This window comes from Neolamprologus brichardi, chromosome 11, assembly GCF_056152115.1.
Source record: "Neolamprologus brichardi isolate AB-2024 chromosome 11, ASM5615211v1, whole genome shotgun sequence".
Taxonomy (NCBI): Eukaryota; Metazoa; Chordata; class Actinopteri; order Cichliformes; family Cichlidae; genus Neolamprologus; species Neolamprologus brichardi.
The window spans coordinates 7,071,804-7,094,242 of record NC_142114.1 but is presented as its reverse complement, the minus strand read 5'-3'; the positions used below and the strand labels follow the sequence as shown (position 1 = coordinate 7,094,242).

The following is a 22,439-nucleotide window of genomic DNA, read 5'->3' as shown; positions in this document are numbered from 1 at the left end:
CTGTATAGAAATGTATTCAGTGTTATTTATTTTTGAAGTGTGCATTCTTCAGAGGTTTTTAAATAGCTGTTTGTAATAAACTGTAAATAGAAAACAGACCGAAAATGACTGATTAACCTTTGTCCTGACTCACCACCCACGACTGTGCAATGTGCCCTTAGTTCGCATTAGCATTCTGGGTGTGAGGAGAAAAACAAGTGCTTGTAGGAGCCGTGGTTTTGTAGTTCTGCTTTTGTGCCCTGTAAAACAAAACACATGCTTTTATGTCATTCCAATCTACTTGTTGTACATTTTTAAAGTAATTCATTTACACATTGCTCTTTGTCTTTGCCTATTAGAGCGCACAAAAATATACCACGCTAAGCTAAGTAGGATGCATTACAATTAAGGAATATTCCAAAACACAACAGGAAATAACAAACATATAGAACCATATAGATTCTGTGTCTTATAAACAGCCAAAGAATAGTAGTGAAGAAAGATTGCTAGTTCACAATAATTTTTTATGTTAATTTATTTTCGGAATAGATTGTGCTGAGATTTGATGCAACCCTAATGAATACCATCAGTGTATTTATGAATATTGATTTAGCTGTGTACAAATATTTACACATTTAATATGTTTGTTGTTCAGATGATTTAAGGAGAAATTCTTCTTGAACTTGGTGCCCACAGAGAGTTCTTTTTTTTAAAGAAATGTATTGTTTCGTTGAAAATAACTGGCTTAAGCTCTTTTTGGGATCATATGTGCCTGTTATCTTTGAGCCGAAGGCTATTGCAGTTCAGCCAGTTGAAACTTTAACAATGAGTCACCAGCGGGAATATTCATACTGCTTTGTGTTACAATTCTCTGCTTCTGATGTATGTCCGATGCTTTCCAATGACCTTTTCATCTGGAACAGTCGTTTGCATTAACCTTTTGTATGCATCATGTTTCTTCACTAGTGGCCCAGAAGAGAAACTTCTGTTACTCAGAGAAAAGGAAAAGAGAGAAACAGGACTGTCATTATTTCAGACATGCCAGCCTGCAGGAAATGAAGGGAACGTTCTGACCTGATACACACGGAATCCTACACACGCACACACACACACACACACACACACACACACCATTTTTCCATACAAAGTTAGCTGTCTCACCTGCTGAGTATTATTTGATGGATTGATATCAGGGGAGCCTGGTGACAATGGCAGACTCACAAGCTCACCCCTAAGGTGCAATATCACTCTGGCTCAAATGTAATTGTTTCAGAACTACTTATTTTTACAATATCATTTCTACTGTCACAGTGAAGCATCTCTATCTTCCCTTCATCCATGTCTTACTGCATCTCAATTTTTTTCCTCTGCCTCTCGTTTTCTGCCTCTACTTTTCATCTTCCTTCCACCCTCTGTTGCTTCTTCTCATTTTCTCTGCCAATTCTTTTTCCTCCAACAATGTCACCTTTATTTTGTTTCTGTTCCCACCAGTCCAATGCCCGGCCCACGAGGTCCGTTTTGACTCAACAGGAGTAATCTTAAGCCCGGGCTATCCTGATAACTACCCCAATCTTCAGATGTGCTCCTGGCTGATCAACGTGGAGAAGGGCTACAACATCACTTTGCACTTTGAACTCTTCCAGACAGAAAAAGAGTTTGACATCTTGGAAATATTTGATGGTGGGTAAAAAACTTTGTGTTCTTTTGTTTTTTTTTAATAAATTACTGAAATTTTAAACAGGCAATCGCCTAATAGAGCATCAGCCACTAGCACATATGTTGTTTGTCATTGCCTTTAGGTCCCAACATCTACAGTCAGAGCCTCTCATCACTCAGTGGTGATATTGAAACACCCTTCAGCCTGACCACCACAGGCCACCAGCTCCTCCTGCGCTGGTCCTCCGACCATGGCACCAACCGCCGCGGCTTCCACATCAGATATGTGGGTGAGTATCAAAGTATGTATCCAGTTTATAATCATTCTCTATTTTTTTTACTATGCTATTTGGTTTTATTTTATGTTGACCTGCAGACACGTGATAAGAGCCATGGGTCTACAATTTGGACAGTTGAAAATGTAATAACACTAAACAGAGTCAGATGTGTATGAACCTCAGCTGTAGCTACTTGAAATGGCTGTGAAAACAATATGGCCCAAGGATTTTTATCACTGTGTGCTGTGTTTTCTATTGATTGATTGATTTATTTATTTTAATATGCAGTCAGTTTACAAAAACAATTTCCACATGTAATAGCTCGCAATAGGCACTCACGGGAAACAAAGCACGAGGCTGGAAACCAGTCACTAAAGGGCGGCGTGCAGCTTTGCACGTCTAAAATTACAAAAGGCTTGAATTCTTAATTGCCTCTTTAATAAAGCAAGTGATGCTAAGCAAGAGCAGCATAGCGATCTTTTCTTTCATTTGAAATGCATCAATAACAACACAAAAAAAGCACAAAAGACATTCATTTTTCATGGTGTCTGTCCATTAACTTTAATGCACCAGAGTGTTCCTGTGAAAGCAAGTTGGTGTGATGAATTTTGTAAAGAAAGCTCCTCCTTGACTTGATTGACTCTAATGGGAACTGACTCGAACTCCAGCATGTGTCCTTTCGTCTTAAATCCCTGCTATCGCCAAGTCATGTTGATTTGAGGGAATGGTTGACAGCGTTTTTTGAAGCACGCAGCCCTCCCTCCCTCAGCTTTTTGTGTCACATGGGCCATGAGATGGTCATATTCGAGAAATCAAATTTACCTTTTTGTGTTCAATGGACTGTAAGATCGGAGGAAGGAAGGCGATGGGAACAAATGCAGAATGCACCAACGCTGCATGTGTTAAAAGCAAATTGAATATGTGCATGCCCATAAGCCAAAATGGGATGGTAATAATGTGATAGGTGAGGGCTTCCTTTGCTGCGTGGTGCATAGCCCGAGTTCTAAATAGACGTGACACTCCTCGGGCGGTTCCCCCCTCATTATTGTTCTGCATTGAAAATGGAGCCTTGCTGTAACGAAAAATGTTCATCAGTTTTTCTCTAGAGGTGCTTTGCTAATGCCTCTCATCCTTTCCTCTTCTTTATTTACCCTTCTCTCTCTTTTCTTTCTTCGACTTCATCCTCGCCTTCTTTCTTGGCTCTCTCTTCTATTTGCCTTTGCTCTTTTTCCCCCACTTCCCCTCCCCTGCTTTCTCCTCTATCATAGCCATGTACTGCAGTACTCCAGACTCTCCACAACATGGCTTTGTAGTGAGCCAGACTGGGGGTCATCTAAACAGCGTGGTGCGCTGGGCCTGCGACAGGGGGTACAAGCTCATTGGAAAGGGCACAGCTGTGTGCAAGAAGACCACCTATGGCTACTACGCCTGGGACGCGCCAGTTCCTGCATGTCAAGGTGAGCTCATTGGCTGTGGCATGCTTTTATTTCCTCCTTTAGCCTGCCTCTCTACCCATTCTTCTGGTCACTGCCTCTGTACCCTTAGTCTCAACAGCCAGACAGGCAGGCGCTTAAAGCACCTAAGTGTCTGAGCCCAAGCCCTCTTCCTGTGTTGTTAGCAGCTGAACTGAAACCAGCCTGATTGAGAGCCCAGAGTCCTGTCAGGTGGAAAGGAAAAAGAAATCAATCCTCCCTTCTTCTGTCAATTTCCACTTCTTCAAATTACTTTGGCTAACTTGCCATTAGGATGCAATGTCCTCTGCTGTTCTGCCTTACTCAACTAATTGGGTTCTTCAGCGTGCATACGTGGAATATGTGCATTTATGTGCGCATGATTGCCTGCGCTAGCACAGACACACACATATACACATGCTCAGGCAGCATTAATATCAACAGATGGTGTGCTCGATTGCATTTCATCAAGATGCAGTGAAATGAAAATATGTATGTCATGTACTTTAAATGATTTAAAAACACTTCACACGTGTGATTGATTCCATCAGTTTGTTAATTGCACACTGCTTCTCCAAAGCACAAACTCAAACTTGGCTGCAGATGAACTGATACATTCATACAGATGTTGTCCATCTGTTATTTTATGCAGTGGCCAAGATCACATTACAGCATGTTCAAGCTTTCATTCTGTCTGAGAATCCACGGTGTATTAATCCATCAGTTTTGCTCATAGAAAGAGCAAAGGCTCAAAATAATTACCAGGCCCATTAACCACCTAAGCTTTGATGGTCGCACTTCAAACACCAACATTATTCATCTGCAGTGTAGAAAACTTTTTAGTTGTTTTGATTAGTATCTGCCAAGTTACAGCTAAGCAGTACTCAGATGAATGTCAATTGATTATCTTACAGGATGTTGACGGGCATTGTAATGGCTCCATGCCACGTTGGCAGATTCCTACCTTTGATGCTTCACAGTATGCAATTATCATCGCAGCTCTGTGGTTAGATATGTGTCTTTGCATAACCGTTTCTGTTTAGTGCGGCCCTTCAGATCTTAGGTTTCCTGGCTCAGTTCAGTGTGTCCGACCCAATGATGAGCACCTTAAAGTCTCTTTGTTCAAGCGTTTTGTTTGGTCTGAGCTCTGAGGCCGGAGTAATCCAGATTCACTCTGTGCAAGTTTAACATTGCACTCACTTCCAAGAACACAATGCTGTGCAGAGGTTCTTCGGCACAGTCGAGTGCTTTGTATGCCTGCATGTCAGGAACAGTTGGTGTTGGAACCAGTCACTTTTTTGGTTGCACTTGTCATTTTAATGACTTTGTTATACATCATTAGTGTGTTTTTAGATTCCCCACTGAGTCACAGTGAAAATAAGAGGTTTTAATTATTAAGTACTTTTGGATAATTTGGCATAATTAAATAGCTGTTTGGTCATTCAGATGACTTCTTTCTTGAATACCTTCTTATAAGAACATTGTAATATTTATGTGGGACTTCAATTTTCATAACCTCCCTGCAGTGTGAATACTTTCACTCTGAGACAGCCGAATGCAATTTTCCACAAGTGGTCAGTTCTAATTTCTTTGATTTCTGCCAAGTGAAAGGACAGTCTTGTGCATTAAGAGGTCTATAATATGCACAGAAATCAAATGACTTAAGTGTCAGTGTACCACAAGGGTTCTTACATTATTATTCTAATGTACACTGGGTAGGTGTGGAACCTTCTGAGTACTAAATGTTAAATTCTTTCTTTTGGACTCCTACATATTAAGGCTGTCACCCTTCAAAAAGCTAATAAAAATGTAACAATAAATTAAAATTCCACACAGTTAGTGCACCACAAAGAGGTTGCACGGGTGGGAGCACAAACATATATAGTTTTCTTTGCAAAATTGTGACTTTCTAGTGATTATATATGAATGCCTACCATACCTGTGTTCACCAGGCATCTATCTAGTATGTCTCTTGTACTGTGCATAAACATGTGGGTCGACCATTGTCCTCTTGCTGCCTGCAGCTGTGTCATGCGGTGTGCCCAATGCGCCAGCGAACGGAGGTGTGCTCACTGCTGATTACTCCGTCGGCACACGGGCGACCTACTTCTGTAACGGCGGTTACCGGCTCTCCAAAGAGCTGACGACCACAGTCTGCCAGCCAGACGGCACCTGGAGCAATCACAACAAGATACCCCGATGCTTTGGTGAGTAGAGAGGAAGCCTTGGAAAGATGGAAGGGGAGGGGAGCGCAGAGGAGAAAATAGTGATTTGGAGAAATGAGGTTGCAAAAAACCTTGCAGGATTTTTTTTTTCTGTTCATAAAAACATTTAAAAATTTTCATCTTGTCTGTTGCCTCCACTCAAAGGTGGCCAAATATATGAGAGCCAAAAGAAGATAAAGCTATGTTTTGTTTTTTTGTTTTTTTTAATTGGAGGCAGTACAAGTTGGAGTTTGAGATCGTCTGAACAGCAGGTAAAATATCAAAACAGGTTTCTCCAAAATTGGAAAGCAATGGTGGAGTTAATGTAATAAGGACTGCAGTCATAAAGAAATGCAAGTTGCAGTTTCCTTACAAAAATCCCAACTTGTTGGGTCATGATAAGATGGATGGACGAAAGGGGGAATAATGCTTGAAAGGATCTCTGCAGCTGGCGCTGGGTAAGTCTTTTCACATGCCAGTGTAACTCCTCCAAGTTTGAAAGTCAGTGCAGGGAGTGATTGACAGCATTGTTTTCTGTTGAGACCACTGTTTATTCCCTGCTGTATATGTGTCTCACAGTGAAAAGGGAAACAGAGTTTGTTTTGAAACTCATTTGGTTTTAGAAAGTGCCAATTCATAAATAGCTTTGTTGTGGAAGAACATTTGTATAACTGCAACACATGGATTAGTTTATGCTGCTGCTTTGCGGTGTGTGCATAAGGGATAAAAACAAAAGTCAATCCATTGGAATAATCCAAAACTCCCGTAGTAACTGCCCATAAAAAAATTTTTCTTTTCTTTTATTTTTTCAGTGATGCCGTGCCCCAGTCTTAGCCCGTTTTCCCTCGATCACGGGAAATGGAGGATAGTCAATGGCTCGCACTATGAGTATGGGACGAAAATAATCTTCACCTGCAACCCTGGATACTATCGTGTGGGCCCCGCTCACATCCAGTGCCTCGCAAACGGAGTGTGGAGCTGGAGGAACGAGAGGCCTCGGTGTAGAAGTGAGTGACTTTGGTTGCAGCAGCACAAAATATGCAGCGCTTGTGCATCTCACAAATTCATAAGTGGGGAAAGGACAAAATGACAAAGCCAAAAAAACGGGATGAACGTAAAACTGAGCCAAAAGAATAACATTCCCAGAAATGAACTCCGCTTTCCTGTGGTTCATTCTCGCATTATCTTGTAAAAAAGACATTCATTGGATAGACACGTAGCACAAAATGCCACTTCACAAACTCGCTGAGCACGTCTGTCGATTCATTGAATAAATGGAATAGAAAGTATTTCAACATTGTCATCGAGCCAAATTGAAAAATCCATGTCCCGCCTTGCCTTGGGTACACTAGATTCATAGGATGTGGGGTTACGAGACTTGAAGAATGAATACCTTATTCACAGCTCAGTTAATCAGCAGCTCAAAGACTCACTTTTGTGCTCCTCACCTATTGCTGTCTCAGCTTAGGTTAGATATTGTTTATTACGAGAATCGGAAGTAAAAGCTTTTCATCGCTGCCATGGGAACTACTTTTAGAGAAGCTAAAAGCTGAATGGGTAGTGTAATGTGAAAAGGTGATTCTAGCCAACAGGATGAAAGATGGTGGGACAAAGGCAAACCATCATTATCCTCCCCATGAAATGGTACAGGTCACTCTTTTAACGCATTAAGGTTGGCAAGATGGGCGTAAATGACTGTGCTCTCCCATTGACTCTGAAGATGTAAGCCAACTTCTATCTCTTTATTCTTTCTCTTGTTCTCTCTTGCTCATTCTCCCGGTGCCTCCTTCATCTTTTTGCTCTTCCTTTTCTTTTCCTCCTTACTCTTCATCTCTTTGCAGTCATTTCCTGTGGCGATCTTCCCACTCCTCCTAATGGGAAGAAAATTGGGACCCAAACTACCTTCGGAGCATCAGCCATTTTCAGCTGTAACCCTGGCTATGTTTTAACTGGATCTACAGTTAGAGAGTGTCTCCTGTCTGGCCTTTGGAGTGGAATGGAGACTCAGTGCCTGGGTAAGCCAGGTTTACATGTTGTCTTTAACTTTTTAAGCACATCCTTGACCTAGGTCAAAAACTGCTGGCACTCTGCTTTGGCAGAGTATGAGCTGGTTTTTTTTCTTCTTTTTTTTTGATTGGGCAAACATGTCCAGAAAAGAACCAGATGGGGAAGCAGAGGGTGGCTATAATTGCCTCTGTTGCCAAGTGTGTTTGGCAAATAAATGTAAAGCATTAAGACGATATCATTGATGATACCATGTTTGTCATCATGCTGCGACTCAGTGATCCCACTGGAACACATCAGACTGTTTCAGACCTTGTAGAGATTATGAGGTCAAATTTGCTTTTTACTACCAACGATGGTGTATCTGGAAAAATATATTAACTTTGTGAGTCTGCGTGTTAGTCTGTGAAGACGCGGACACCGGAACAGAGTAACAGTGCAAGGTGCAACAAATAAATAACTGTAGTTGAGTTCAACAGTTAAAGTTAACCGAGTGATCGATAGATACTCAAGGGATAAATGTCAGTGTACAGTGTTGTCTTGAGAAGTCTTGAGTTTCTTTACATTTTGCAATGAAATTGAAAATGGGTGTAGTGATTTAATTAAATATGTAAAACATACATGGGGCAAAAACAGAGATTGTACAATTCTAGTGAGCTTAAAAGTGAATATTTGGTATGATCAACTTTATTCTTCATCATAGTCTGAACTTTCTTAGGCACGCTTTCTTGTAATTTCTTTGAATAGTCTTCAGGAGTAGTTCTCCGGGCTTCTGATAGCGTTCCACTGTGTGTTTTTCTATCCAGGTATGCTTTGACTGCATTAGCAGTGTGTTTGTTGATCCGTCGCATTCTGAAAAATTAAGCAGTTTTGAATAGAAAATGCCAAGTAAGGTATACCTAAGCCTTTGCTCTTTGTTTCGTGGCTTCCTGACAGCCACTCCGCTACTGAGACCATTTTTGATGAAGGTTTTGCAAACAGTAGAAGGATCAACTCAAGGGCTATATGCAACACTCAGGTCCCTTTTCAGGTCTTGGATTTTTTTCCTGATTTCTTAAGGAGGTGCATTTTTTGCGGGTTTTTGATTAATAGCTTTGGGAATCACTTTGTTGGTTGAAAAATACAATCAAACTGTTCTTTTTCACTTTAATTTTTTATAGATTCTGTTAAGGAAATGGAAAGAAATGTTGTGTTTTTCTAACAGACTGCTAGTAACAAGGTGCCTAAAGATGCAATTTAAGATTGGTTCTTTGATAAGTTATGTTAAATGTACCCACAACACTGGTTCATCACTTAAGTTTGGTGCTTTTTTTGGATAAGTCACAGGTCAGTGTTAAATGGATTAAGAAGAAAAAAAAACCCATCCCTCTGAAAATGGTCAGGTCCAAGGACTGGGCTGAAAATGTGTCCAAAATAAAACTTTAAAAGACCTTCAGCAAACCTGGAAAACTACTTGCTCAAGACCACTTCAAACATTACAAGAAACTCTGAGTCTTCAAAAGCAAAATATAAAGATATTAGGTTTGGCTCAGGACTTTTGCACAGCACTGTATTGATGGATTTGTTATGGTGTGATCCCATTAGAAGATGGTCTCTAAGGCATATGTGCAAGCACTTTTATCAAATACCTTTGTTAAAAGTGCTTGGAGCAGGTTTCTGTAGAGTATAAAGTAAATCCTGTCCTTGTGAAACTTGAAACGTGAGAGCAGCTGAAGAGCCACAGCTTCTGTCAAAATGTAAAACACTTGCTAAGCTGCACTAGTAGAATTTATATGAACAGGGACAGCATGCTATTGCTTAGCTTAGCATGGCTCATCACAGCTCTGTACATTCATTCCTGCCCAACAGCAGAATGTGAATATTTGCCTCACAGATGTATTATATTAGTCAGTTAGCGGCAGAGTTGCAGAGCAGTCCCAGCTCAGCTCAAGATTGGTTCAGTTCATTAGAAGGAGGGCACCTTTAGCTTGTTTAGCGATATGACTGACAGGGTTAACATAGCCAGGGACCTTTCGGGATAGTTGCCTACTTCAGCATGATCTTCACAGAATCTGGCTGCTCTCAAATAGAGTGTGATAATAAAATGCTCAGCTGAGCTTCTGGGTGCAGGAGTGAATTAGGGAAATCAGACTCACAGTCAGGGGCAATATCCCAGGTTTTAAGTGGCAATGCAAATCTCAGCAAGATTCCTGCTCTCTGAAAGGGATTTATTGTAGCTGAAAGTAATACGATTATGTGCATGAGCATATTGCGCAGATTTTAAATTTCACATGCGTTTCTCTGTCTACTGCCGATGAGGACGGCAAAGTTATCACTACAAGTGCAGCTGATTATACGAATTTAGAAATGGAAACTCAGAGATAATGAGCTGAAAAATGCTTTCCAAATTCCAATATGTTTAGCTAATACTCTAACTGGTTTTGTTGGACCACAATATAATTCCAAGATCTTTAAAAAGACCAAATTAGTCGTGTCGTTTTATGATAGTGTTGTTAAAGTTATTCAAACATGCTAACACAATTACAATCGTGTTTCCACCCTGCAGCTATCATTTGTCAGTTCAGCGGGAGCCACTTGAGGCTTTTCATTCTCCAACACATACAAATGATAGAAAGTTGAACTCGAGCACTGAAGCACCACATGAATGATTGAGGAAAAGCAAAAACTGAGCCTCCTTATTATCAGAGTTTTATAAATCTCTCTGACTGATGCTGAAGAATCGATTGGTCTGTCTGAGAAAGATGTGTAAATATTTAATAAACATATTTATTGTATTCTTTTTTTCCACCACCCTACAGCCGGTCATTGTGGCGTTCCAGAGCAGATTGTGAATGGACAGGTGATTGGAGAAAACTATGGTTACAGAGACACGGTGGTTTACCAGTGCAACCCTGGATTTAGGCTCATTGGCTCCTCAGTACGAATCTGTCAGCAAGACCACAGCTGGTCTGGACATCTGCCAGTGTGTATCTGTAAGTACTCTAACACAATCTGTAAAGAGAGCAAGGTTTGATTGCAATTAAAAAATATATTTATATATATTTATTTATTTGGGGGTGTAAATCTGAATTCAGATGGACAGGTTTCTTTGCGTTTAATTCACGTCAGTGTCTGACAACACAGCCTCCTGCCTCGGTGTTGATTGCTTGTCGCAGGCATGGCAGGCATTGTTTGCATGAAAATTTGAGCACAATACAGCCAAATGAATAAAACCTTGGTGAATGTGCAGGCAGCTCCTTACAAGCTATCCTACTGTCTATGGTGAAACGTCTCATCGGCTCCTCTGCTGACCCATGTTGTTTAGAAATATGACAGAAGAAGGCATTCCTGCACAGGGGAAAATAATGCAATGCAATTAAATGAATATTTTATTCTAAGTCCATTTGTTTTTTCTCCTTTTTTTAAATAATAAGGATTTAATTTGATTATTTTATAAGGAATAGCAAATATATATATTTGCATGCCATGTTTAGCCAAAAACACAATGATTTAATTGTACTGTTGAACACAGATCAATAAATAAAGATTTGCTGTAACATCCTTTAAGATATAACATATTTCTATAAAGTAATAATGCTGTTCCAAAGCTGAGAGTGTCTTACTCCACTTCTTGTTTGGCAAACACTGAAATCAGTCCTTAGTCGATACATAACCTTGTAATTTGTTTCAATCTCTGATTCGCCTATTGATGCTCTAAAATGGGCTGTTTGCCCTTTCACAGTGGAGATCATGTCTTGACTTCTAATTCCCCCGTTGCCCTCCGAGGTTCATTGTATGATAATGACTCTTCTGTGATAGGTGTCACTGTACATGACCTCGATCATTCTTATTGAATTTTCTCTCTCTACCTCATTCTCTCTGTTTTCCCACCCACTTTGTATTTGTCTCACCTTCTCTCCTTTCCATTTTCTTTGTAACCCTTCTTTGCTGCCTTTTATTTGTCATTTTCCTCTTTCACGCCTGCTGTTGTCATGTTACCTGGGTGATGTGCTTCAACTCAAGCTGTCACATGCGGCCACCCTGGTAGCCCTATCTATGGCCGCACCACAGGCGATGGCTTCAACTACAATGATGTGGTGCACTTCTCCTGCAACAAAGGTTACACCTTGGAAGGACCCTCCACAGCTCAGTGCCAGGCCAACCGTCAGTGGAGCCACCAGCCGCCAACTTGCAGGGGTAAGGTCCAGCCACAGAACACCTGCAGCATATAAAAGAAAATTTCTTATTTTTTTCATAGAACAGAGGCTAGAAGGTTTGTCATTTGAACAGGCAGCTGCCAGTAAGCTGAAATGGAATACAGCCTGGTCACACTAGCTTCTGCAGGAGCTTTGTGATTATTCAGGTCTGAAGCAGGGAAAACCACAAGAATTCAGCAGCCAGCAGATGTATCATGATCATTCAGCAATCAGCAGCCAGCTTGCAACAGCACAGGCAATGGGGAAACAAGCAGAATGGGTAGAGGAGGAGCTCAGACATCTATTGATCTGAATGAGAGCAGATCCTACCTGCGCCGCTCTCTGGGCAGAGCATTAGGCGGCAACATCTGGAGCCTAAGCCTCGGAGCAAAAAAAAAGAAGAGAAACAGCAATAATGAGCTTACAGCAGAATGTATGGAAAGAGGACTATAATTGGGAAATTGTTTCTACGGTTTTACAGCTAGTTTCTCCCCGCGCTGCAGGGAGAGATTATTTTGAAGGCAAGAAAGCTCAGACCGCAATCAGTGGGAGAGATCTTATTGGGTGTGTCAGGTGATGGTTGTTTGTTTGTTTGTTTGTTTTTAAGTTGTGACCAATTGTAGTTCGCCTGTGTTAGGCTCATTAGCAATGTGTTCTGCTTCCAAGAAGAATCTTTGTTTCGGTGTAAATAGGTACTAAATGGTGTAAGCTAGTTTAAAAATTCACAGAAAAGAAGATAGAAAACAGATCATGAATTCATCAAATTAGAGAAATTCATCTAAGTAGTATCCACTGCTGTTTTAATTGGTCTCCTACCTAGTGGACCAAAACTAGATTTGCCAGACTTTGCCCATTTAAAAATACCTCTCCTCTTGGCATGTTTTTTGTTGGCAATTAGATATGAAGAGCCACAGTTTTCATTACTCCTGGCACTGCAGAGATGGAACTGGTGAAAGATAGAGTGAGATGATATTAAATTGCCATGGCTCCCTTTGTCAAAATCCGCTTGTTTGTTTCCACTAAAAATTTCTCACATTATGCCAGCTTTGTCGCATTTGCATTATTGATTAACCTTGATGTTGCTTTGAACTTAATTTCACCCTCGTCTACATTCAGTTGAGCGAACCGTCTTGTCAGCAGTGCGGTTTTAGGGACTGTAACTGTAACTGCTTCCAAAATAGATGCTTGTGACAGTGTGTTGTTTTGTTTTTTTTCTAGCGTTAGGTGAAATTATTATTGATAATGCCAAATATAGTCTGTGCTCTCTTGTTTTCATGTTTGCAGAACAAACAGAAAAAGGCAGTGATTAGGTCACATCAACAGTTCTATTATTAACTCGCATGTGCGCATACTGAGAGGCAGCAATTACGGAAACCAGGCTCCAAGCAAAAGACAAAAAGACTTCACGTCTTCCAGAAGCATCCCGAGTGATGAGACCTGGGAAGAGTTAAACTGCTGCAAAATAAGAATGTGTTGATGTAACACTCAGTGACATGTTAAAGTAAAATAGATGTTTATGAAATATGGCTCGCACTCACAGCATTCGTGACCACGGTAGATCCAATATAGGCAAAAGAACCAGGAAACTCATTACACATTCATCTATGACAAAACCGTCACTGTGAATTAGCTGTATAAAGTGTGGCATTATAGTTTAATTAAGAATGACTGCATGTTATAATTCATCTCCTGCAGTGCGTTGGCATGACTATACACATCTCAGTGCCATAGCAACCACATGTACAGAGATCATACATATTCAAGATGGAGATGTTGCCAAGAAATGAATATTAACTTTGGCTTATGTAAATATTACAGTCTTCAAAAGATGTGCATCCAAAGATTATTTACATGATCTTTGAAAAAGGATCATTAAAAGATGTGTATGAAAAGTTTGCCAGGAGCCATTACTACATGATTACAGCACACTTATGATGAAAAGAATAAAGATTATAAATTTAATCCATAAACAGGCGTAATACGATTTCACTCAGGGCAACAGGAGTATTTGGAAAGGGCAAAATGCCCTTTTTTCAACATTTAGTTCAACAAGTATTTATTCAGCTATGCAGCTCCAACGGTGATTTGGCTGAAATTATCTTGGCTGAAATATCCTTGAAGCAATAAAAATTAATTGGACTGCTATCAATATTCGGCTTTCTGCGTTCTTCCATTATGAACAGTCTGCTTGAGGAAAGAAGCGGGGCATGACTACATTTCTCTGGGTTTTTTTCTTGCAGTGGTTAACTGCACGGATCCAGGTATTCCTGCCAACTCGATCCGGGAAAGTAAGATTGAGCACGGTAACTTCACATTCGGGAGCGTCGTCTTCTACGATTGCAACCCTGGATATTACCTCTTCGGCTCCTCGGTGCTCACCTGCCAGCCGGTGGGCCAGTGGGACAAACCATTACCGGAATGCATTGGTAAAGTGGCATGTTTTAAAGTATAAAGTCATTTAATTATTGAAATTATAATTAAGGATCTTTTTCTGTATTTCGCACTAATTCCTTTGGGGTTGCGTGAGGAAGGCCATATGGTGTAAAAACCTACCAAATCAAATACACGGAGTTACCCACTGTGGTGACCCCTCGTGAATAAGGCCACAGCCAAGAGTAACTTCTGTATTTAATGTGAAACTTTATAAACATATAGAGAAAAGATGAGTTTTTTCAGCTAAGTGTGCCCAATTTTATCTGTGTTCCCTCTTGCTTCTTAGAGTTTTGATAGTTTAAGTTGCTAAACAGTGTGATTGTGAGCATCTGTGTAATGTGGGATGCCCTAGTGGCTTATGGTTATGGAACACTGTGCCTAACTGAGAAATTGAGAAGCTGTCACAGGGCCAGTTGTTCAGGCAATAGTTAATGTTCCCTCAAAACCAAGCACTTAAATTGCAGCAACTTCCATCTATATACTGTAGGGGTTATCCCAGGTTGTAATGTGGCTCTCAAACACCTGGTTCATCATGCACTCTGTTTCTGCACGAGGCCACCAGCAGTAATAGAATAGAATACAGAATAGAATAATCCTTTAATTGTCCCACAATGGGAAATTTGGTTGTAACAGCAGCCAAAAAGACACATATACAAACAAACAGTACACAGGACACGGAACAGAAACATACACAATTTTTCTTACATATTTACATTAAGGACAATGGTTACTATAAACAGAGTACTGTACAGTTATTAAATTAAATAAAAATAACTACAGGTAAGAGGCGAACCAGGTTGTAGTGCGAATCGGTTAATTAACGTATTGCAGTTACAGCATTGATGTAAACATCTATGTTTGTTGACCTATTTCTAGCGAAATTATCTAAAGTAAACCTCCACATTTTCCACACAGGCTCAAAAAGCACTTCATTTCATGGTAGAGAGATGACGCGCAGCATTTATTTTATCAAACAGAATAGTAATTAAAGAGATACACAGGAGTGTCTCTCTCAAATGTTTATTCACTGCTCCAGGCATCACTGACTCTTTGTTACGAAATTAACTTTGCAAAACTGCAGAATCTTACTTTGCATTATGAGACTAAGCTGATTAAATGACAGCTCCTACAAACAAGCATAAAGGTCAGAAGAAGAATAAAGTAGCAGAGAAAGTGATAAAGCAGGTTTTAGGCTTGAAATCCATACAGTGAGAATTTTATATGAAGTGTGTCCGCTCTGTTACACTGCACCGGGAATTTTTATTCAATTGGGTTTGTGCCTCATTATGCACATTAAATCTGAAATAAAATAATATATGATATAATAAAGTGTCAAGTCTCACTTGTAATTTCAGTGCTTCAATATTGAAAGAAGGGTTTGAAAGAGATAGCCACAGAGGTGTAGTGCGCTGATTGCAACAATTCAAAAATAAGTGGATAAGTGGTCAGTAATTTTTCTTGGGTGCTGTATGTCTCAGAGTTGAACTACGATTCTGTTGAGGTGGATGTATTGTTTAGTATAAGAGGGAAAAAAGGTGATCATTCAAGTAAAGAAGGTAGAGAAGCTAATAATAGCCAGCCAATAATCCTGAAAATGGATCAGCCAGTTATAGGTACATCCAGAAAAGTGAGTAGTCACAAGAATACTACAAAATGGCAAAGAACCTATTAGACCAAGGAGTACAATTCTTTTGAATAACCAGAAAACCATTTGTCCTGCATGAGCAGAGCCTCAGAGGATTGAAATTCAAAGCTCTAGTAAGTCTGAAAAACAGAAATACCAGGTTGTAGTCGGCAAACATTTAGAGTAGAAACTGGAAGAGAAACTGGTGGAAAACGTTTTGTGAACTGATGAAACAAAAGTACACCTCTATGAAAATGAGAGAAAGGGGAAAGAAAATTTCTTGTAGTCTTTGGAATAAGCATACTGGCATTTATTAATATTTATGGTAGAACCAACAGGATAAATCCCAAGGTGTAAAAAAAGCTTTCTGTGTGCTTCAATTTAGCCAGTTGCTTAAAAACTCAGAAAAATGTAATCTTTCAGCAAAGCAAATATGCATAGCTGTTAAGGGAAGGTGAAGATGAGAAATATCTGATTGTCTGAGTCAATCACCTGGTCTCAGCCTGATTGATTTGCAGTCTGCTTCCTGAGGACCACAACAAAAGGGAGCTGCAGAAAAAGTCCTGGAAAAAACATCACTAGAGAATACACAACGTTGTTCTCTGGTTATGGTCAGACTATTACATACACTCATCACAATTTCTTTCAACTGCTCATTTTCCAGTACAGGATGATTGGCCAGTGTACATCTTCAATGACTTTAAAAAATAAGAATTTGGTGCAGAATTCTGAATGTATTTTGGATTTTTTCTAATCCACATGGTGTAAAAGTATACATACAGGCTCAAATAAATACATACAGTCACTTAAATCTTAAAGTTATTCTGAAAGTTAAACAAAATCTTATCTTGCCAAGGCCTTTTAACTTATTGTTAGTGGTTATTGACTACATTTAGTAGTTTGTCTTTGGCAGCATAAGAATGGTCAGACGAGACAAAGAAGGAGGTATTTGACCAGAATGACAAATACCTCCTAGAGGAGTAAAGGTGAGACTTTCTAATCTGAGAACACTGTAGTAGGTACTTTGGGGTTGTTTTGCTGTCACTGGTACTGGTACATTGCACAAAGTGCAGTTACTCAACTTCACCTCAAAGCAACAGCTAGGCTCTTTAAAAGTAGACATAGTTCGGTGTTTTCCTCAACCTATTGAAAATCTCCAGACTTTGCTTAAAAGCCACATCTGTGCTATGAAAGTCATGAACTTTACCAGTTCTGCAAAGAAGAGTGGTCAAACATCCAGCCACATTTATACCAGAAGCTTGTTGATAGCTAACAAGAGCTTCTGGTCAAAGTGCAACTTGCTAAAGGAACTTAAACCAAATATGGAATATACATACTTGAACGTGTATGTATACTTTTACCCTGTGTGGATTAGAAAACATCCTAAATAAATTCAAACTTGCACACCCAATTTTGGTTTTTAAAGTCATTATGTATGTATACTGTACAACCATTCCACCCTGGAAAAACAACAGTTCAAAGAAATCATTCAAAGCACATAATTAAAATTACTGCAATATTCATGCCTGTGATGAATGTATATAAACTTCTGAGCACCACTGTATATCAAAGCATTTGACTTCATTCGTATCATTCAAACTCTTTCTTTCAGTGTTTATGTTGTATGAACTTAAACCTGGCATTTTAACTTGGTATCATTTATCTCTTTCAAATTGATTATCTTGAAGCATAAAGAGCTCAAACAACAAACACATCTGTAACTGTCCCAGTACTCACAGTGTGTCTGTGCATCAAATCACTTTTAGATGAAAAATGATTACGACAGTACAGAAAGCAAATAAATTTCTCTTTTACACACCAAGACACATAAATCTACTCAGACTGCATTTTCAACACAAGCTTCTCTGAACTCCTTATAGATTAGAAATCAAAGAAGTGTCCTGGACTAGCTGCTGCTTCTGACAGGGCGTCATTCATGTCCGGCTGTGTCACAATGATACATTGCATGTGCTTCATCCACCTCAGCTCACTAGATATTTTGATATTTCAATGAAATGGTAAATAATGCAGTCAAAATGTTTCCTCTTCTATTAAACTGTTTCTCATAAAATAGTTTAAAAAAATGTTTTTTTAAAAAGAATCCCACTGGCACTGGTAATCGTGTGAATAGTGATTTCATCAGGTGTGTTGAGGCATGCAACAAAAATCCACCCATCCATTTTTTTCATGCTAATAATTGCCCTTCTCCTCCCTCTCTATCATGCAGAAGTGGACTGTGGTCATCCAGGTATACCTCCGCACGCAGTCATGAGTGGGGAGAAGTTTACATTTGGATCCACAGTGCGCTACTCATGCCTCGGAGACCACCAGCTAATAGGAGACTCATCACTCGCCTGTCAACTGAATGGACACTGGAGTGGTCCGCTGCCCCACTGCTCAGGTACACAGATACACAGAAATTTAGGTGTGCATATAAACAGAGGCAGTCCTGAACACATTCAAGCTATAAAACAATAAAAGTCTGGCTTTTTTACTTTGCCTTGAGAATTTTAAATCAGTATTCGGGTATTTTAGTTTATTTTGTAAATTCCTTTTAATCTCCGTCCTTTAATTTGTATTTCTAAATTTATGGAAAGTGATGTGATTTAAAGGTTTCATTTAAACACTTTTTCCACACTTAACTTTTTGTCATATCCACACAAGAGGTTAAGTGTGGTTTTGGTTTGATTTGTGGAGCTTTGAGATATCTCTAGAATATCTCAACATGCTCCAGTATGATAGAGTTTAATGGAATTGTGTTTGTGGTGAAAAATTCAGCATCAGCATCTTTTTTTTTTTACAGAAGAAATGTCCAGTTCTCTGAATAATGGCACAGGCTACTGTTAAATAGCATAAATTGAATTTGTCAATGCCAGAAGCAACACACACATAATTTAGTTCAATTTATTAATCAGGTTTTAAGACAAATTAAACCAAAACTGTCTGTATTTGTGGAATAGTGCAAGACGTAGATGAAACAAGAGATAAGACTGCATTTTATTTGAAACCTACCAGATTATTCAAATGAATACAGCAACACAATGTCGAAAGGCTTCAGTGTGCTAGTATTAATGGGATATTGGGTCAGATATCAGCCAAGTGAGCCAATTATTGCCCACAAATTAAGACCCTGTGGAGCTCTTACTGGATTTAATGTACATTTGCTCATTATTGCGAACAATTTCCCCATCTACTCAAAGCAGTATTTCACTTTTAGAGCAGGCACTCCTGTTTATCTGACATATCTGCATTTCGCTGATGAAGACCAGAAAAAGTACACAGAGCCAGATTAGTGCCAAACCGTAGCCCTTACTCATCGTTTCTCTTCATGATCAGGATGTATATATTTGCACCTAAACCAAAGAATTTGGCAGCGCAATTGTTGCTTCCTGCTGAGACACTCAAATTGAGTGAGCGATATCACCCTTGACAAAACCTCTCTTTTTTTGCACAACTTTGTTTACTATGTTCAGTACATTAGGCCCATGAATCTCCCCTTGATGTTTTCTGAAAACTGTAAAAAAAAAAAGAGAGAGAGGCTTATAGCATGTCTGCAGAACTTCAAACTCCCCCCTTAATCCCCCCTGAGCACTTTCCTCTCATCACACTTAAGCATTCCTGACCATTTAAGTGGATTCTCTTTACTGAATGTTCACTTTCTTTGCTCAACTCACTGACCCAGAAGTAATATTTGTAAGCAGACTTGTGTGGCGGTTATTTTTTTCCACTTCTTTCAATGGGAGTGTGAACTCTCTACTTACCTTATACTTATATTCTATTTGCTCAGACAGTTGAGAAGTACTGAGGCAATACAGACGTTAGATTCTTAGGGCAGAGCGCAGATGCACAAGGAAGCCCAGTCTCAAATTTATCCCACATAGTTTTCATTTCATTATTTCATTGCAAAATAAAACAGAGAAAACAAATGCACAAAGGTTTAGTCTTTCTTGGAACCTACATTGTCTTGTGAAACCAATAAAGCATATAATTGTACTGTTATTGGTTTTACAAAGCTAGATAATGATTCCAGGTATTTTTATTTTTATTGCCTATCACCTAGATTTTAAAAGCAGTTTGGCGTTTGATGGCAAGGCAATTTGATCAGCATGAGCTCAAATAGGGTTAACCCTAACCCTCTGTAACACTACCCTAAAATTCCTGTTTTTATCATGTTTTTATACACTGCATTATTCTTGGCTAAATAAATTAAACATTTAACCGCCAGTCTTGTTTTTTTGTTTTTTTATTTAACTTGTCTAAACATAATCAACATCAACTCGTGAAAAATTTGATCACTGAAGCCAAAATCAGATCTGTTCCTGACTATCTATAATGTCGTTGTCAAGTGCATTGCTGTTAAGCGAGTAAATATCTGGAGAAACTTCTGCAGACCAACAGTCCTGGGCCACAACAACCAGATAATTCAATTGGAAATAAGAAACCTTTAGTTTACTGTAACCCAAGAAGTTAAAGGAGAAATATGGTCACAAAATATGGACTTTCCTTGTATATACTTAGATTACAAAATGCAGATTAAATAACTTTGTGCTGAAACACATTTTGTATTAATATAGCAGATGCTGCTTAAACGTAAAGGGGTACTTCTTTCAAACCAAATACATTTGTGATCAAAAATGATCTTGAATCATCTCTGGGAACTTATTTGTGCAGTTAAAAAGAAAAACCTTGAGGATCCCGTATTCAGCAAGTGAAAATAAAATAAACAATAAAAGGTGAATCAAAAGGACCATTACGGCAAAGCTGGGATGGTCAATTTGGTAAAGTAAATCCGTTGGGCATCTTTCTTTGCCTTTAGACAATAATTCTGATGGCAAAAGAGCCAAACGGGACAGGACAAAAAAAAAAAAAAAGAAAAAAAAAAGAAAACCTTGGGGAGCTACTACTCAACACCACTTTAAAAAAAATATAAGAAAATCTGGTTCCTCAGAAGCAAAATATTAAGAAAAGAGAAATGGCTCAAGACTTTGACATAGTACTGCACCAGTGTCACTGGAAGGAAAATAACCACAGGGCATGATGCTTCTGCCTCTTTGCTTAGCAGGTGGTGGTGTGTTCTTGGTGTTGAATGACTCACCTATAATCCTCCTTGCATAACTGTGGTTATTGAGGCCAGGCAACTCAATCTTTGCGTCACTTAAACATATAAACTTGCCATTCGAAGGCTTTTTCTTGGACCCCTTTAAAGGCGTTGGTTTTAACTGTTAAGTAAATTTGGCATGAATGTCATCACCACATGATGGTCTGTGTGGCTGCCTGTTTTGGTGCCTGCATGAACTCATCTGCAGAGAATTTACATTACAATGCATCATCTACACATGCACCCAGGTGCTGCATTGACTACTCACCTGTTGGGTCTCTGTCTGTCTCTGTGTCCACAAATAGGTGTAACCTAGACTTTAGTCCACATTTTAGCAACATCAGCACAATGCTTTATCCTACACAGTTTAAGCACTTTGTTCATGGATATGAGGTATACAATTTAGAATCGCCAATTAACCTGACATGTCTTTGGACTGACACTGTGGGAGGAAGTTAGAGTACCTGGAGGACATCCACACGTGCAAAATCTACACAGAAATCCCCAGGTATGCACCTACAGGTCTCCTTGTATATTCTTTGGACACACTTTACAAGATCACTAACAAAAAGCATTGATAAGTGTCAAGACATTTATTGAAATTTCAGACCCATCCTTCCATTTTCTTCCACATCATGGGTGGGCAGGTCACAGAATTAAAGATAGAGACAGAGGAGCATCTGCACTCACATTGACACCCATTGTGACTTTAGAATCACCAAATAATCTGACATGTGTCTGGACTGTACAAGGTAGCCAGAGTAAGTGGAGGAAACCCACACAGGCACAGAAAGGACAAACAAACAAACTTCACACGGTAAGGCCCCAGTCTGGCCTTAAACCAGGAACCTTTTTGCTGTGAGCCGTCGGTGCTAACCACTGTTCCACTATGCTGTGGCAGTATTTTTCAGGTCTTAGCAAAGGGCCTGCACTCACCCATAGATTATACAACTGTTTAACTGATCATAGCTGGAATATGAAATACTGAATATAAAAGTGGCTGCAAGAGACATTCCTGACATGTGTAAATTTACATCACTAACACAAACTAAGAGGATAAGTTTGACAAGCTTGTTAAGTTTCAAGAAATCTTCAAACTTTTAAACTAAACAGTTGGATGTGTGCATACTATTAAAATTTATGTATACTTTTTTTTTTAAAGAATTCAGCCATTTTATCTTCTTTTTTTTTCACTCTGACAGATGTATGCAGAGCAGTCACTCAGGCCCAGAAAAAGAACAGATGAAACCTTCATATCTCTAATGAATCCCTAATGTGGACTGACAAGCAGAACTATAACCTATAGGTGCAGTATCTAAATACAGACTCGAGCAGGAAACTGTGACACTCAGAACTCGGATTATGTTGATACAGATCGGGAAGGCTTCGTTCCATCACGTTGTCACATAGTATTATATGTAACTGCAGCAGAGCTCCTAATTAACTATGAAAACTGCAGCTTATAATGGGAAGAATGTACCATTGTAGATCACTAGCTCATCATTAGGAGGCTTGATGAATTTAGACCTGGCAGTAA

At 39.3% G+C, this 22,439-nt stretch overlaps 1 protein-coding gene across 4 annotated transcripts in view; it reads left to right on the top strand.

Annotated features, from left to right (window-relative positions):
- The window catches only part of LOC102799137 (CUB and sushi domain-containing protein 3-like), a 238,547-nt gene that overhangs the window by 177,201 nt on the left and 38,907 nt on the right, over nt 1-22,439 (top strand). For 3 of the 4 annotated variants that reach the window (XM_087848045.1, XM_087848043.1, XM_087848042.1), the window contains 10 exons: nt 1,471-1,659; nt 1,779-1,937; nt 3,182-3,370; nt 5,389-5,571; nt 6,381-6,575; nt 7,410-7,583; nt 10,371-10,544; nt 11,575-11,748; nt 13,988-14,173; nt 18,032-18,205. In XM_087848045.1, coding sequence (XP_087704171.1) covers nt 1,471-1,659; nt 1,779-1,937; nt 3,182-3,370; nt 5,389-5,571; nt 6,381-6,575; nt 7,410-7,583; nt 10,371-10,544; nt 11,575-11,748; nt 13,988-14,173; nt 18,032-18,205 — 1,797 coding nt within the window. The remainder of the gene's footprint in view (nt 1-1,470; nt 1,660-1,778; nt 1,938-3,181; nt 3,371-5,388; nt 5,572-6,380; nt 6,576-7,409; nt 7,584-10,370; nt 10,545-11,574; nt 11,749-13,987; nt 14,174-18,031; nt 18,206-22,439) is intronic. The other variant, XM_087848044.1, reaches the window with a different exon arrangement.